At 41.5% G+C, this 16,831-nt stretch overlaps 1 protein-coding gene across 1 annotated transcript in view; it reads right to left on the bottom strand.

The window, feature by feature from the left end:
- gmds (GDP-mannose 4,6-dehydratase) overlaps window positions 1-16,831 on the bottom strand; it is a 726,937-nt gene that overhangs the window by 106,901 nt on the left and 603,205 nt on the right. Inside the window, exons 10-11 of the mRNA XM_067995743.1 lie at window positions 12,730-12,855; window positions 11,483-11,601 (exon numbers count right to left, since the gene is read on the bottom strand). Coding sequence (XP_067851844.1) covers window positions 11,483-11,601; window positions 12,730-12,855 — 245 coding nt within the window. The remainder of the gene's footprint in view (window positions 1-11,482; window positions 11,602-12,729; window positions 12,856-16,831) is intronic.

The following is a 16,831-nucleotide window of genomic DNA, read 5'->3' as shown; positions in this document are numbered from 1 at the left end:
GAGGCCCACCTGGTGCCGTAGGGCATTGCTGTAGAAAGTTATCATTACTTTAGAAGAAAAAAAAATACATGGTTGGGTGACAGTTGACAATCCAAGTCACTGACACCTACAGCTACAATTTGTTAGAGTTCAGAGAAAGGGGATCTGAAATGTCAGGAACCATAGTTCAGCAATAAGATATTGGCTGTGATCCATACGAATGTTATGTAGTTTCACTGCTACAAATGTGCATACTTCAATAGGCAGAGGTGATTTTATAGATGTTTGATGTTACATAATGGTGACAGGCTAAAAAAGGAGCAACAGTACAAAGAATCAAATTGGACAATTAGGGTTGTTATAATTTTTGAACTGGAGCACAGAACCCAACCAGTGGCTTTTCAGATACTCTCCATCTCACAAATCCCTTAAATAATTCAGACTCCCGGCAGCAGATCTTCCTGTCCCTGCATCTGGGCATATTTGATCGACTGGGCACAGCGCACCGAGGAAAATCAAGCGGGGGGGGGGGGGGGGGGGGTGGGGGGAGCATACGTCCGATTTTCCTGACAGAAAATCGGGCGGGCTCTCTTTCGGGCAGATGATCCTCCCCTCCTGAGTTTCCTCTGTGCACTGCCCCCCCAGGCAATCCAATCCAACCAGGTGCAGGGACAGGAAAATCTGCCCTCCTGGCTCAGGTTTTTGAGCATTCCTTCCAGAAACGGCTGGGAATAAACATTACTGTTCCCCACCCAAATAAGCTGCAGAATCTGCGTGTTGTAGTGACAGCTGTCCTTGTGATAACTACATTGCGCATATTATTGTTTTGTTGACATATACTGTTTCCAGTTCAACAGTGACTCCAACTTTCCAAATTGCGAAGCATTAACCACATTGACTTTGTAATGTCAGGAGGAAGTTGAGAGCAGATACAATGAAATCAGAGGTGAGAACATTCAACGAGAGCACAAAGTATTAACTTATACGGCTCTTTTTTTTGTCTCAACTAGCAGATCTCCCTTGGCGTTGCTTGTGGTGAGTCTGAAGTTACAGTGTTGCAAGGTGGGGTGGGTGCTGTTGGGCGGGGTGGGTGCTGTTGGGCGGGGTGGGGGTTGTTGTACACATCTCATGTGAAAGGATTTCTAAAGATTTTCATGCAAGTTCTGCTCATGGACATCAAAGTAAATGTTTCTTGATTATTCTCTGGAAAATAAAGTTTAAACAAATACACTGCGGGTAGATAAACAAATTAAAGGTAGATAAATAAATGCATTTTTTCCTCTTAGATACCACAGTTAAATAATCAATCAATCTGTGGATCTCTCACACCTGGTTTATCCAATGGGAACTCTGTCCCATCTTTTTAGGGAATGGTTTGTTAAATTGAGGGCCAAGAAATACAAAACCTAAAAAATAGACTGAGGTTAATTTGTATCTTTCCTTCTTTAGCAGACACCTCTGCAACAGTGCTCAGTGTCACAAAAAGGTTCTGCTTAAATAAACATGTTTAAATTCAGGAATTTTATTTGGAACACCTTTGAAAACTCGTTTTGTTGATTGCTTTGAGTTTTCTTTCAAGCATACATAACTAAAAACTGCAGCTGTCATAATCATTTAGAATACTTCATAAAATATACGTCAAAATGAAGCAATAGCTGAATTTCAAAGCGCCATTTGTTATACACATAACATGGCGTATATTTGCAAAATAAACAATCGGTAAAAATAGTAACACACATAGTTCTTTCACCAAAGCTACCTCAGAAAAGGTGAAGAGTTCACGCTTTGCTATGTTTTGATACAAAAAAAAATTCTGTCTCTCTGTCACTGTTCTTAAAAATAATTCCCCTTGGGCTTTTCAACTTCAGTCCTCAGCAATTTTTCATCGATGTACCACAGTGGGGCAGGGGATGAGGCCTACGAACAGCATACTCTGTAAATAATCAGTGTTGTTGTCAATCATAAAAATAATTGTGGGAATTCTAGGCACAGATTTACACTAGGAGTTGAATTGCACGACCTTGTTGAGTGCCTTTAGTTGACAGTGATTGTTTTGGCCATGAACATGAACTCAAGCCTCAGATTCCCCAATTGCACAGGTAAGTTTAATCGTTTTCTTGTATATTTTGTCTTTAATGTGTTATAAACCTTATTTCCAGTAACAAATCCACAGCTTTGTGGAGAAAGTAAAAATTTTCAAAAAATTATTGAGTGATTTTGTTGGTTCCACATTTTTTTTGAAATTGATAACTTGCTGACTAATCACTGTTGACTGATTGCTTTCAGACATCTTTTTGATTGGAAGTTGATTACCATGTGCCCTACATGTTCAGTTATGATCTGTCATAGCTTTCTGGGTATGAAATTTGAGTCAATAGGTGAAAGTGTGACATGCACTTCTAAGTGCAAGTCCTCAAGGTGCAACGTCAGAAGTGTGACAGACACAGGTGCATGCTGTTCACAATGTTTTAAATATATATTTTGTATGATATATATAAAAGAATACGGGAGTGTATGTATGTATGTATGCATGCACATGCCTTACTCTGCATCAGTCCTGTGCTATAACCTATGCTTACTGACATGAGCATTGCATGGAAAAAGTGAAACATTCGCATTGCCCACTATTTGCACAATCACTGACCTTGAGAAGCACAAAACACCTACTCCAAACACAAAAAAAAGAGATGTATAAATTAAAACTTGGTGTGCTTGTTGGGTGATATGACATCCGATTTGATTGCTCTCAACGCCCTCCTGACATTATGAAGACTAAGTGGTTTGATCCTTAGAATTTGGAAAGCAGTATTGACCCTGCTAAACTGTAGGCAGTAAATGGCAACAAAGCAAATATATACACAATGTAGCTTTCTCACAGGAACAGTCCCCACTTACTGTAACCTTTTGTATTTTCAGTCTCTGGTCATGTTGGATTGAATGCGACTGCTTTTCATTTCACTTTACTAACTTGACATTTGACTTAGACGCTTCCCCTCTTGTTGTAATGGTAGAAAAAGGATATTTCAGAAAGTCACCTAAAGCATCAACAATTTATATTTACATAGAACTTTTCATATAATAAGACCTCCCAAGTAGTATGATTGAAGGTATTTTTTGAAAGTTGAGACAGAGCTAGCAAACCAAAGAAACTTTGGAAAAGAGTTCCAGAGTGCACAGGTGTAATCTCTGAAAACTCTACCACTGAGGGTGGACTGTGAGGAATGGGGAATACACAGATGGCCATATTCAGAAGAGCAAAGGATGTGTGTTGGGTCATAGATGTGGAGATGCCGGTGATGGACTGGGGTGGACAAATGTAAGGAATCTTACAACACCAGGTTATAGTCCAACAATTTTATTTTAAAATCACAAGCTTTCGGAGATTATCCCCTTCGTCAGGTCACCTGACGAAGGGGATAATCTCCGAAAGCTTGTGATTTTAAAATAAAATTGTTGGACTATAACCTGGTGTTGTAAGATTCCTTACATTGGGTCATAGAGCCAGAGAAGATTGCAATGGTAAGGTGGACTGAGACTACGGAGGGATTTGAAGAGCAGGATGAAGATTTTTATATCAGTGTAATCGGGGACAGGGATCCAGCAGAGGTAGGAACTTTGTGATGGCTAGGATAAGGGTCGCAGAGTTCTGGATGAGTTGGCGTCTGTGCAGGGTCGATCTGGGGAGGCTGACGACGAGAGCATTGGCAAAATTGAGATTTATAGAATCATAGAAAGGATACAGCATGGAAGGAGGCCATTCGGCCCATCGAGTCCGCGCCGTCTCTATGCAAGAGCAATCCAGCTAGTCCCACTCCCCCACCCTTTCCCTATAGCCCTGCAAATTTTTTCCTTTCAAGTACTTATCCAGTTCCCTTTTGCGGGCCATTTGAGGTGACAAAACCGTGGATAACGGTTTCAGCACTGATGGGAGTGAGGTAGGAGTGTAGGTGGGCAATATTCTGGAGATGGAAGTAAGTGGCCTTGGCAACTGGACCACTACATTTTTCGCTGAAGTTGTAAATAGCTTACAGCTTAGTATTTATACAATTTATATCATTTTATTATTTATACACTCTTTATGTCTAATGGTGGAAATAATATTGGAGTAAGAATTCCTTTGGTCGCAGTGAGTAGTGACATTGTAAATGTGTTTGTGAAGATTTCTGGTGTTCAGTATTTCCACTGATATTGTAAGCCCATTCTAAAAGAACACATTTGCAATTTTGCTTGAAATACCAGAGGAAAGTTTCACAAATGCATTTATGATGTTGCTATGCCAAAGAGATTTTCACACCAGTGTTGCTAATAAACTTTTATTTTTTGTAATCAATGTCAACATATTTCAGAAGATCAAATCTTACTCCAGATCATTTTTTGTTTTTTTTCTGGTGGCAAATTAAAAACAATCACAGCATGGCTCCACTGTACAATGATCTCAATTCCAGCAAAGCCTTCCAGACATTTTAGCTAATTTAAAATGAATATAAACAATTCAGTTAAAAACTACAACAAAGACTTATACATGTATTACAGTCTTCTTCGTTGCCAAGAATGGATTAGTTTCAACATGTAGCTTGTATGAATCAAAAGAAGTTTTTCCCTTCCCATATACTTAAGATAAATATAAAGATATTTGCCAAATCATGTTCAGGCTTAAATCACACATTAGGCAAATTCATCTGAATCAGAGCATGACTGCAATGTTTAATGATGTCATTGTTTCAAGTTCATAAGGCTAGAATAATTTAGGTTTTAAATTGTTTCCTAAATATCTGTTAATTTTACCGATCTAAACTCCAAAGAATACCCTTCCTTCTACCTGATGAAGTTTAAAATTAAAAATCCCCCATTACATCTGTCTCGTCAGAGGATGAATCGTGAACTGAAAGGCCTTTGCGACTGCTGCTTTTGAGGTAGCCTCTGAGGGATGCACATTAGCAGTGTGGATTAATTTGCCTTTCAGCATCCCTTTCTGCCACGCTTGATCTGAGGAAAAAGCCACCCCTCCATCAGGCAACTTCTCTTCCCCAAGACAGCTCAAAAAAAAAAGTCAGGGAGTCACCAAGTTGGGAAATGCAGGTGTGAGCTCAGCCTCTACCACTCTATGGCACAGTGCCAGCTGAAGAAAGATTTTTCTAAAAATCAAAAAGGTAAGGAGCTTTAGGGAAAGAACCACATTGGATCATCCACTATTGCTGGTAAAACATAACTGGCTGCTATCATGAACCGCAGAGGGTCACAGGTTAAGAGAAAAGCAAATATGAAACAAGTAGAAACAATACTATTCTGTCCTGAGGCTAATCTACTAAATTTAACATCAACAGTGATTTGGGGGCATTAGGAGTTCAACTGTGTGCTTACATGTACTATGAGGACATCATAGAAACATGTTGTGCAGACCTGTCTACCCCTGTTGCACGCGGGATTAAACCACACAGTTTGATAGAAATAATGGTAAATACCCTGTGCACTAAGGAATGTTCAGCGTTTGAGCAGTATCGGTGGCTTATGGTAATAAACCAGTACAAAAAGGCTATATATGTTCAATAACATCCTCAGTATACTAAAAAGACAGTGTAGCCACTTTAAAATGAAACAGCTTTCTTGTACAAAATTGATATAATCCGTGCACAAAGTAAACAATGTTGTTGATTCTTAATTGCCCTCTGAAATGGCCGAGCAAGCCACTCAGTTGTACAATCCCGCTACAAAAAGATGGACTGCAGTGGTTCAAGGAGGCGGCTCACCACCACCTTCTCAAGGGCAATTAGGGATGGGCAATAAATGCCGGCCTCGCCAGCGACGCCCACATCCCATAAATGAATAAATTAAAAAAAACAGAACTATGTTGGCCATTAATCAAAGTGATTGCAGAAAGGGCTTGTATCAGTACTGGCTGTTCCCAATGAAAATAAAAGTGCGTGTGAGTGTACATGCATAAGTCATTTTACCTTGAGCAAGATGCAGTTCTGCTGTCCTCACACAAACCCATTGTGTGTCAATAGGAGTGCACATAGGAATGTGTTATATCTATGGATCATGCAGTATTGCAATGGTTTTATATAATAGTTTTAAATAGGCTAGTTAATATCAAATCACCAAATCACGGTCATAGAGCTGAGCTTTATAATCACTACATTGAAGTGACCCACCATTTGCAGCATCAGACCAAGCAAGGCTGTGCATCGTCATAATTATTAGACTGTAAATCATCAGTAAAAGCAATTTTATACTGGTGCTTCTTTAGTTCCAGTCACAAGACAACGTTGTCCATGAGCTAGCTCCCTCCGTTTACATTGCGAAAATATGCTCCCTTATCTCAGTGGCAGAATCGTAGACCCATGAAAATGTAGGGCATCAATTCCGTCGTCTGGATAATGAAGGCAATTGGAGAATCGTGGAAGTGGTGAGCCAGCACATGGGAAACCACTCATCCACGACTGAAACTAAACAAGTACCAGCGTAAAAGCAGGTAAAGTGACAATGAACTGCTTTCTACCTATCAAGCAAAGTTTTCTGAGTACACACACTAAAACTTTCAACCTTAGCTTTAATTACAGAGTTACATAGGGCATGATTTTAGCCTGGAAAAACGAGGGAGTTGGGGGCGGGGGGGGGACTGTAAAAATTGCAAAAGTCTTAAACCCGCCTCCAACCCGCCCATTTCCGGTTTTCACGGGGGCGGGACGAGGGGCGGGCAACCAATCCGCTCTCAGGAGGCGGGTCGGGCATTAAAAGCTTTTAAGGAGGCTTCGGGCCTCCATTTTCAACGCTTTTTTGATTTTAGCCCCTGGGGGCCGGGATTCTCGGGCCTTCTCCTTCACGCCACATGAGAGGGGGCAAGAAGGCCCGAAGCTGCAGGTAAGTGCCTTTATAGCACGGCTTGTGGGCCCGGAGGAGCAGGAGTGCTTCCCCCATGCCCGACAAGCCTACCTGCAGCAACCACGCCCAACGATCGCCGTCTCCCCCCCACACCACGATCGCCGACTCCCCCGTACAATCTCCGGCGCCCCCCAACGATCGCCAACCCTCTCGGTGACTGACCCTTGGTCCCCCTGCGATGACTGACCCTCCCCCAACCAATGACTGACCCCCATGCCTGCCAATGCCCTCCCTCTCCCAATCTATCCCATCTAACACTTACCTGAACACGTCCTCTTCATTCCTCTTCTCCCGGAAAACCGTAAAAAAAAAAGACGTCCTTACATCAAAATAGTAAGGACGTCTGGGAAATCTGTACTTTCTGGTTTCCCATCCCCAATTCGACCCTCCAACCCACTTCCCGGCATAAAATTACGCCTCATAGAGTCTACAGCTCAGAAACAGGCCATTCGGTTCAACTGGTCTATGCTGGCATTTATGCTCCACACGAGCCTCCTCCCACTCCTCTTCATCTAACCCTATCAGCACATCCTTCTATACCTTTCTCCCTTATGTGCTTATCTAGCTTCCCCTTAAATGCATCTATGCTATTTGCCTCAACTACTCCTTGTGGTAGCGAGTTCCACATTCTAACCACTCTTTGGGTAAGAAGTTTCTCCTGAATTCCCTATTGGATTTATTAGTGACTATCTTATATTTATGACTTCTAATTTTGGACTCTCCCACAAGTGGAAACATCTTCTCTATGTCTACCCTATCAAACCCTTTCATAATCTTAAAGACGTCTAACAGGTCACCCCTCAGTCTTCTCTTTTCTAGAGAAAAGAGTACCAGCCTGTTCAGCCTTTCCTGATAAGTATATCCTCTCAGTTCTGGTAACATCCTTGTGAATCTTTTTTGCACCCTCTCCAGTGCCTCTATATCCTTTTTATAATATGGAGACCAGAACTGTGCACAATATTCCCAGTGTGGTCTAAGCAAGGCTCTATACAAGTTTAAGATAACTTCTCTGCTTTTCAATTCTATCCATCCAGAAATGAACCCCAGGTTTGCCTTTTTTTATGGCCTTATTAACCGATGTCGCTACTTTTAATGATTTGTGTATCTGTACCCCCAGGTCCCTCTGCTCCTCTACCTCATTTCGACTCTTAGGGGTCGATTTTAGGATGGCCGAGTGGGTGCATTGGGGGCGGGGGGGACTCCTAAAATGGCAGAATCCCGGAACGGGTCCGGAGCCCAGCTGCAACCCGCCCACTTCCGGGTTCCTCAGTAACGCGTTCGGGTGCGGGCGCAGCTCCCGCATGCGGGACTCCCATTTAAATACTTATCTAGTTGAGGTACTTGACAGACCTCATTGACAGGAGATTTTGGCAGGGATGCAATTTTCATGGATCCTCAGCGTGTTTCCCGTGCTGTGGGAAACACTCCCTGTTGGAGCAGACGTGTTTCAGTCAGCAGCCAGTGGGAGATGCAAAGGATTATTTGACAGTTGGGGGGAAATATCTCATTTATTGCAGCAGGGCACTCTGTCACTTCAGACAAAATTTTGGCTGCAACACCTTTGTCTTTACACTCAAAATTATTAATTTATACCCTAAACTCTGCTGTGTAAACACATTTACCTACTTTGCGGACCCCCTCAAACTCACACCATCAGGATGGGGGGCGCCATGGCTGCATTCATCACTTCATCCGAGGACGAACAACATCACCAGCCTCGCCAGGCACGCCGTCCACCTCCGCCACGTGGAGCTCCACAACACAGTGCTGCACCACAGGCACCTGTACAAAATAGTCGTGCAACTACACATACACCCACTGTAGGGTGACCCAATGGGTGGCATCAAGTGTGGGTGTTCATGGAGAACCTCATGAAAGGGACTTATTGCACAAGCCAGTCAAGAATGGCCAAGACGTGGCAGTAGTGGTGACAATATAATATTTAATGTGAGTTGAAGCAAAATCAAATATAAATAAAAAACATGACAAACCATCAAACACCCTTGAGCATCCCCTTTATGCTCACAAAACCTTTGCCTTACGCTTCCTACTACTCATACGTGATGCATCCCCTGTGGCTGCAGCAGAGGTAGTGGCAGGTTGGGTGAGGGTGACCGTGAAAGAGATGCATCAGAGGGTGAGTATGAGACAGAGCCATGAGATTGTATGAGGATTGGGTTGAGTGGTAGTGGTGGGATGAGTACTGGGGAGGTGAGTAAGTGCAGGTGAGATGAGGATGAGCTTTGAGTGGGTGTGAGGAGTGATGTGATAGAGTAGTGTTGGCAGTGCAGAAGGAGTTGTGGGGTGGGGGCAGTGATGTGGAAGACGGAGTGTAGGAGAATGAGTAAGTGTGCTCACTTTGGCTGACCTAGTTAGATAATTGAAGCGCTTCCTGCACTGTATCCAAGTGCGGGAGATGTTGCTGGTGCTGGTGACCTCCTCTGCTACCTCGAGCCAGGCCTTCTTGGCGGCAGAGGCCACTTCCTCCCGTCTGCTGGGTAGAAGATCTCTCGCCTCCTCCTCACCCCCTCCAGTAAGACCTGGAGTGAGGCATCATTAAACCTGGGAGCAGCCTTTCCCCTGGGCTGCACCATGCTGTAATTTTGGCTGTTTGCTGCAGGAGCAGCATTGGAGGACTGCCCCTTTAAATAGGGCTCCTCCAGCTGACAGCCCGTGATGCGGGTTTCAGACGCCAAACCCGGAAGCCAAGGTAAGTGGCTTCAATTTACTCGCGATCGCGTGGGGAACCCACCGATTTGACTGGGCGGGTTACCCACGCACCCAGTCGACCCCCCCGCTGCCAACCCGCCTTCCTGGTAATATCGGGGCCTTAATATCCAAGCAGTCTGTGACCTCCTTATTCTTCCTACCAATATGCAGCACTTCACACTTATCTATATTGAAATTCATTTGCCAATTACACGCCCATTCTGCAAGTTTATTAATGCCTTCTTGTATTTTGTTGCATACTTCCTCAGTATTAACTATACCCCCAATTTGGTGTCGTCCCCAAATTTTGAAATTGTACTTCCGATTTCTGAGTCCAAATCGTTAATGTAAATTGTGAACAATAGTGGTCCCAGCACCGATCCCTGTGGAACAACCATTTTGCACAGTTTTTTTATTTGTCAGTCATCGACATACATTTAAATGAAATTGCACAATTGCTATACTGTGAGATATAAGTAGCTCGTACAGTCTGATAGCTGCTATGCAGTCATGCAAAAGGGTACATGCAATATCCACCAGTATTTAAAAATAATCAAAATATTTGGAGTTAAAACATTCTAATTGACTGTACTATTGAGGTTTACTCAGGTTGAATTTTATTTTAGTTGACCAGCGAAAGATCCATGAGGACCCCTGAGTTGATGAGAGCGTCACTATAACACAAATGGAATGATTTGAGAGGAAACTAGGTACCCACGTCTGAAATTCTGGTGAAAATATATACAATGGATACAGCCTCATGAGATGTTGCCATACTCAATGGGATGCTAATTTTTCAACCCCCTCTATATCTCAACGGTGGGAATGGATCTTTCCCTATTACTGATCAAACAACTCTCAGAAATTCAAAGAAATCTGCTGCCTCTCCTATACTCAAAGTATTTTCCCCAAAGTAAATACAAACTTGAGACTTAACTTCTTTTTTAAACCTGTGAATGAACAGCAATAAAGAGCCTCACTGTGCACTGTACTGGGGAATTGAGTGCAAGGAGTTCAACTGAAGGACTCAACCTGATGTTCTCATCTTTCAATTCAACTAACTGTACTCAGTTGTCTAGTATGGTACATGGGAGAATTTTTTATTGCTTAAATATGGTTGTCTTGTACATTAAAACGACACTCGAGACTGCATAGGAATGATAAAATGATTATTAATTCGATTTGAACACAATGCTTCTTAGACAGAATAAATCTGAGGAAGTGTGTGTGTAACATCTTGCCTTTACTTCTGAGCAACCTATTATTGACCTGTATGACACTACAAGGATTTGCTTCATGTGAATTGCATGAAAATCAAACAAAGATCAAAAAACGGATATTAGCAGCAGGCAAACAGACATCAAGTCAAAGTCAGAAAATATCATAATGACCAGGATGTCGTATTAAGACTGTTGTGCCAATGCACAAGGCTGCAGAATGGGATACATGAACTGGATCACATTCAAGATTTGTTCTCTCCCCGTTAACACAAATCTAAAAGGATGCAACATCGAATTATAATGCAAACAATTATAAATGTATCCTAATTAGTTGAAGAACTGACACAGGCTTGGCCCCGTAACATGATGGGAGCAACATTTTGTGAACTCCAAGTAAGCCTGTATAATGTTCCAATTTCTTATCCATTCTATTTCTGTGTAGTTTTACACTAAGTGTGAATCTTTAACACAATTTTCTTCTTGCTCTATCAGCCTGCAATATTTGCAGTTTCTTGGCAACTCACAATGGATTATAAACTATTTATTTGTTAAAAGCCTTTTTTTTTTGTTGATCTTAGATCCTTTTCATAATGCAAAATATGGAAACAAAACATGGTGAGATTAAAGGAAGATCAAATTATAATAAAAACAGACCATGAACCAAGCCGTTTGTGGCACATTTTGATACTCACACAATGATTTTTCCAATGTGTTTGAAGGCTTTTTCCACAAACTCCCGAACACTGTGCACTTCTCCTGTCGCTATGATAAAATCCTCTGGTTCATCCTGTTGCACCATCAACCACATTGCCTAGTAATATTTGAGAAGAGACTGGAGTGAATCATCTGTGGTTCCCTCAGCATAGTCTTACTTCATGATTTCAGTTAAAACAATATTTTACTGTTTCTGATCACAATACTACTTCTCGCAAAAAGGCCAGTAGACCATATGGTTTGTAATGACTGTAAAATGGACTTATTTTAAGAAGTGTTGGTGATGGATGTATACAGAGATGCACAATCTGTCAGGGATCACTTGAGAACCCTTTGCTTTTTGGCTACTAACATATGCATTGCTTCTAACTTGCCAGCACTGACAGGTTTATACAAATCTCATTTTCATTTTACTGGTACTAATTGGAGGCAAATTTTGTACTTGGTATCGTGTGCACTGTGACTTGGCTGAACTCTGAGTGAAAGAAAGAGAAAGAGAAACTGAGAGGGCTCATCAAAGCTGATGCAAACTCAGATCCCAGAAGTGTGCAACAACTTGAGTTTTTCATTACAAGTCGTAGCAGCTAGAGCTGGGCTATCTTTTTATCCACGGCACATGGTGATTTTATTTTCAGAATTTATGAGCAATAAATATTTATTGCAACACTCATTACATTTCATATTAACATCTCTATGACTGCAAATGAGTTTGTAAATTAAACAAAGGGATTTGAAAATGGCAGACAAACCAGGCTACTGCTGCTTCATGCGAGCATTCCCCATCCACAGTGAAACAGCATTCTTGGTAGAAAAAGGATAAGGTATAGCCATACTTCTTAATGCTTCACATATGGACCTTACCCCAAAAATGAAGTGAGCAACCAATATTCAGGTGCCAAAAATTCCATAAAATACTGCTTTGTATATTCTGTACTCTTTGTTTATTTCTGTATAAAAGCTACCATTCAGTTTTCGAATACTCAGTGCCCAAAACTACTTTTGCTTTTTTTTAACAAAAATTCTCTGCCCTCTTTTCATTTCCTGTACAGGTAATCTGGGGTAAATAACGGCATAAAAAAGTAATAACTCAAGTAAAATTTCAGATTTACAAGGTGAAACTTGCAGGTTTACACATTGTCAGTAACTGCCAGCTGGAATTCCATAGCTAGATTATCTCGACTACTCGTTCCACCATGAAATGAACAGAGATATTTTAGAATGACACCTTGGAATAATAAGCAGATGTTTGGGGCGCACAAGAAATCCTTGATTTTCCAAGATTACAGGTTATGCAAAAGTTCCAAGTGTTGAACGACAGAATGCTTGAAATGAGGAAGATCCAAATTACTGTCTATTACAAAAGAGAGAAAACAAAATTTGATGAGACCACACACATTTACAGGTCTATGTTTTTGTTGATTTCTTCAGAAAGAAGAAAAAGTAATCGATTTACTTCCCCCACCCCCCTCCCCAAGCTCGATACACTGATTCACGCTGGGGAATGGTTTCACAGCCACTTGAAGACTTTTTAGTAAGTCTGGACAGTGAATGTTCGACCGCGGTAGCTTCACAATCGAATGTAACCCTGGCCTCAACCAACACCCACACATGTGCAGCTCCAGCAGGAGTTGCTCGATAGATCATAGTAGGAACCCTGGCTGATTACCCCGGCCCTAGCACAGGCAACCTGAGGCCAACCGTAGTGCCTCGCAACTCTTGCCCCGGCTGAGTTCTGCTAACTCAGCACGAGCCCGATGCTTTCCTAATCTGTATGATGGAGTACCGAAAATCGATATAGTTACGCTGTACTCGTTAAGGTTTTTTAAAAAATCTTCGCTGAATAGATAGGAAATTTAAAATGCTAATGAATTAGCTTAAACAGAAAGTAATTTTTATTTTTTTGATTCTTTGCTTTCAGTTTTGTAAAATCCACTGAAATGAATGGGAACAACAACAACAACTTGCATTTATATAGCGCCTTTAACGCAGTAAACCGTCCCAAGGCTCTGCGATCATAAGCTTGAGATGGATGGAATAATGTGGTCCATCACTTGTTTTATGAAATACAATTTGGAAAGATGTGCTACCACATTTTTCCACCCACCTCAAGCATTTTTAAATGTTAATGTGTGACGAAAACGTGAGGCAACACTAATTTTTGACGAACTATTGTAAATTACTTTGCCTATTGCACATATATCATTGCAGGATAGATTACTCCGAGTACTTTTCACACACTTTTAAATTGGGTTCCGAACCTTTTCAAACTTCACACTGATTATCACAAGGTGAACATCAAGGTTATCTTGACTGGCCCGACACATCTTAACTAAATGTCTCCTAAACTCCTTGCGTCTAAATTGTGTATAAACAGGTTTGTTTGGAGAGGAATCATGATATGGAGCTTGTGGTGGAGTACTTCTTAGAGGAGTTAAGACAGTGCAGGGAGGGAGAAGTGCCGAGTGCAATGCTGCAGTGATGGGACCTCTCGTGTTTTTAATTTACACTAACAACTTGGAATCAGAAGCTCAATGCAAACCGGTTAAATTTGTAATTCAAGAAGGCCAACGGAATGTTGGCTTTTATTGCTAGGGGGATAGAATATAAAAACAGGGAGGTATTGCTGCAGTTATATAAGGTATTGGTGAGACCGCACCTAGAATACTGCATACAGTTTTGGTCTCCATACTTAAGAAAAGACATACTTGCTCTCGAGGCAGTACAAAGAAGGTTCGCTCGGTTAATCCCGGGGATGAGGGGGTGGACATATGAGGAGAGGTTGAGTAGATTGGGACTCTACTCATTGGAGTTCAGAAGAATGAGAGGCGATCTTATTGAAACATATAAGATTGTGAAGGGGCTTGATCGGGTGGATGTGGTAAGGATGTTCCCAAGGATGGGTGAAACTAGAACTAGGGGGCATAATCTTAGAATAAGGGGCTGCTCTTTCAAAACTGAGATGAGGAGAAACTTCTTCACTCAGAGGGTGGTAGGTCTGTGGAATTTGCTGCCCCAGGAAGCTGTGGAAGCTACATCATTAAATAAATTTAAAACAGAAATAGACAGTTTCCTAGAAGTAAAGGGAATTAGGGGTTACGGGGAGCGGGCATGAATTTAGATTTGAGGTTAGGATCAGATCAGCCATGATCTTATTGAATGGCAGAGCAGGCTCGAGGGGCCGATTGGCCTACTCCTGCTCCTATTTCTTATGTTCTTATGTAATGATACAGCTCAGGAACTAGACTATGAGTTAAAGCAAATAGGGTTAGATAAAGAGGGATGGGAGGAGGCTCATGTGGAGCATAAACGCCAGCATGTAAATGAGCATAACAACGAGAGACAAATTTGAATATGGGAAATTATAAAGTACAACACACAGGAAGAAAAAACATTGGAGACATAAGTATTCCATGATTGGGTTTGAAATAGCTAAGAAATAAGTTGAAAGAATTCTGGAGATTTTAGTAGGCTTGACACTCGATGGTTTGGGATGTTCGGAGAACACGAAAGGCGCTATGTAAATGCATGTTCTTTCTTTAAAAGAAAAATTTAAGTCTGATGTTAGGAAGTTCTTTTTCACACAGAGTGATCAACACTTTGAATGAACTCCTCGGGAGGGTAGTGAAGGCAAAATCCCTGGAATCACTTGAGAAATAGTTGAATGCTGTATGGGGGGGGGGGGTGTGTGTGTGGGGGGAGGAGGCTGGCTGTTGGGGGTAGAGAAACAGGAATGTTGGATCTTTCTGAATACATGAACCAGAATGGGCAGAGTGGCCTTCCTCGTCTGTATCCATCTTGTGATATTCAACTGCTAAGTTTAAATCATCAAAATAGCCATCCCTTCCAGCACCCTATCCAAACCTCTTCAAATTTCTTAGTCTTTGGATATAGCCATAGCATATGTAGGAGAGTAGTTCTCCCCTATTTTTGCTATTCATGCTCATTTTGTGTACGTTTGCTTGTTAAATTAACCTTGTATAATTCAGAGATGAATGAGTCAATGGTCCCACAGTCAGTTGACCCATCTGTGCTTCAGTTCGACATGATTGAAGGCAAAATTTAGGGGGCTTGACAGGGTAGATGCTGAGAGATTGTTTCCCCTGGCTAGAGAGACTAGAACTAGGGGGCATAATCACAGGATAAGGGGTCGACATTCAAGACTGAGATGAGGAGGAATTTCTTCACGCAGAGAGTTGTGAATCTTTGGAATTCTCTACCCCAGAGGGCTCTGGATGCTGAGTCACTGAATATATTCAAGGCTGAGATGGATAGATTTTTGGACTCTAGGGGAATCAAGGGATATGGGGTGGGAAAGTGGATTTGAGGTCGAAGATCAGCCATGATCTGATTGAATGGCGGAGCAGGCTCGAGGGGCCATACGGCCTACTCCTGCTCCTATTTCTTATGCTCAAACAAAATTTATTTAAAAGCTCAATTCTGAACTAAAATCTTTCACAATTTCAACTCCAACAATTATAATGGCATTACTGCAGTAATCCTTATCCCTATCCAACAACAAAACCTGATGCACAGAGTTTGGACCTCTTCATGAGTGAAACAGAATTGGGTTATTGCAGACTGGTCAATCTAGACCTATGTGGAAGAGTTTGTTCAGCGGGGAATATGTTGGCTATTCCTTTCTTTTGTATATTGTAAACCAAAATAAATATCATGGAAGGCCCTAGAGTGGAAATACAATGTAGTACACAAAATTGTGTTGGAACGGTGGGCCCACTAGCAAGGTGTTCCAGAAATTAAAATTTCAGATAGGAAACAGGCCATTCAGCCTAGCCAGTTTATGCCAGTGTTTAACCTCCCCACAAGCAAATAGTTCTAATCACATTTACCCACCCTGTTCCCTTACCTCTTCATCCCCTTTTCCTTCATTCATCTATCCAATCTAATCTTAGATGTTGATATTTACATTTGACTAAGCTCCTAGACCACAGGCTCTATTGATCTTTTTTTAAAAAAAAATTACATTATGATGCTAATTATATTACTTCTTCCCACTATTACAGCTTCTTTGAACCGGGGCACCTACAGAGACAAATTTTACATTTTCTGTGCAAGAACATCAGCACCTTGTATGCAATGTCACATAAGTTGCATTCACCATGTCATGTTACACTCAGCATACATTATTCGGGAAATTTAGATTGCTTGACATAAGTTGAATTTCATAATTTTTAGATTCAGTTCAGTCTTCAAAATGGTATAACACATTTCAGGTTAGGTGGAGGTACCTTCACGTTCCCCCATGGTACACCCCTAATCTGAAAGGATTTTAAAATTATGTCCAAGAATGGAGGAACTGGAGATTGGTC

The sequence above is a fragment of the Heptranchias perlo genome, chromosome 2 (genome assembly GCF_035084215.1).
Source record: "Heptranchias perlo isolate sHepPer1 chromosome 2, sHepPer1.hap1, whole genome shotgun sequence".
Taxonomy (NCBI): Eukaryota; Metazoa; Chordata; class Chondrichthyes; order Hexanchiformes; family Hexanchidae; genus Heptranchias; species Heptranchias perlo.
Note: the sequence above shows the minus strand (reverse complement) of the source record. Positions and strands in the feature narration are given on the sequence as shown.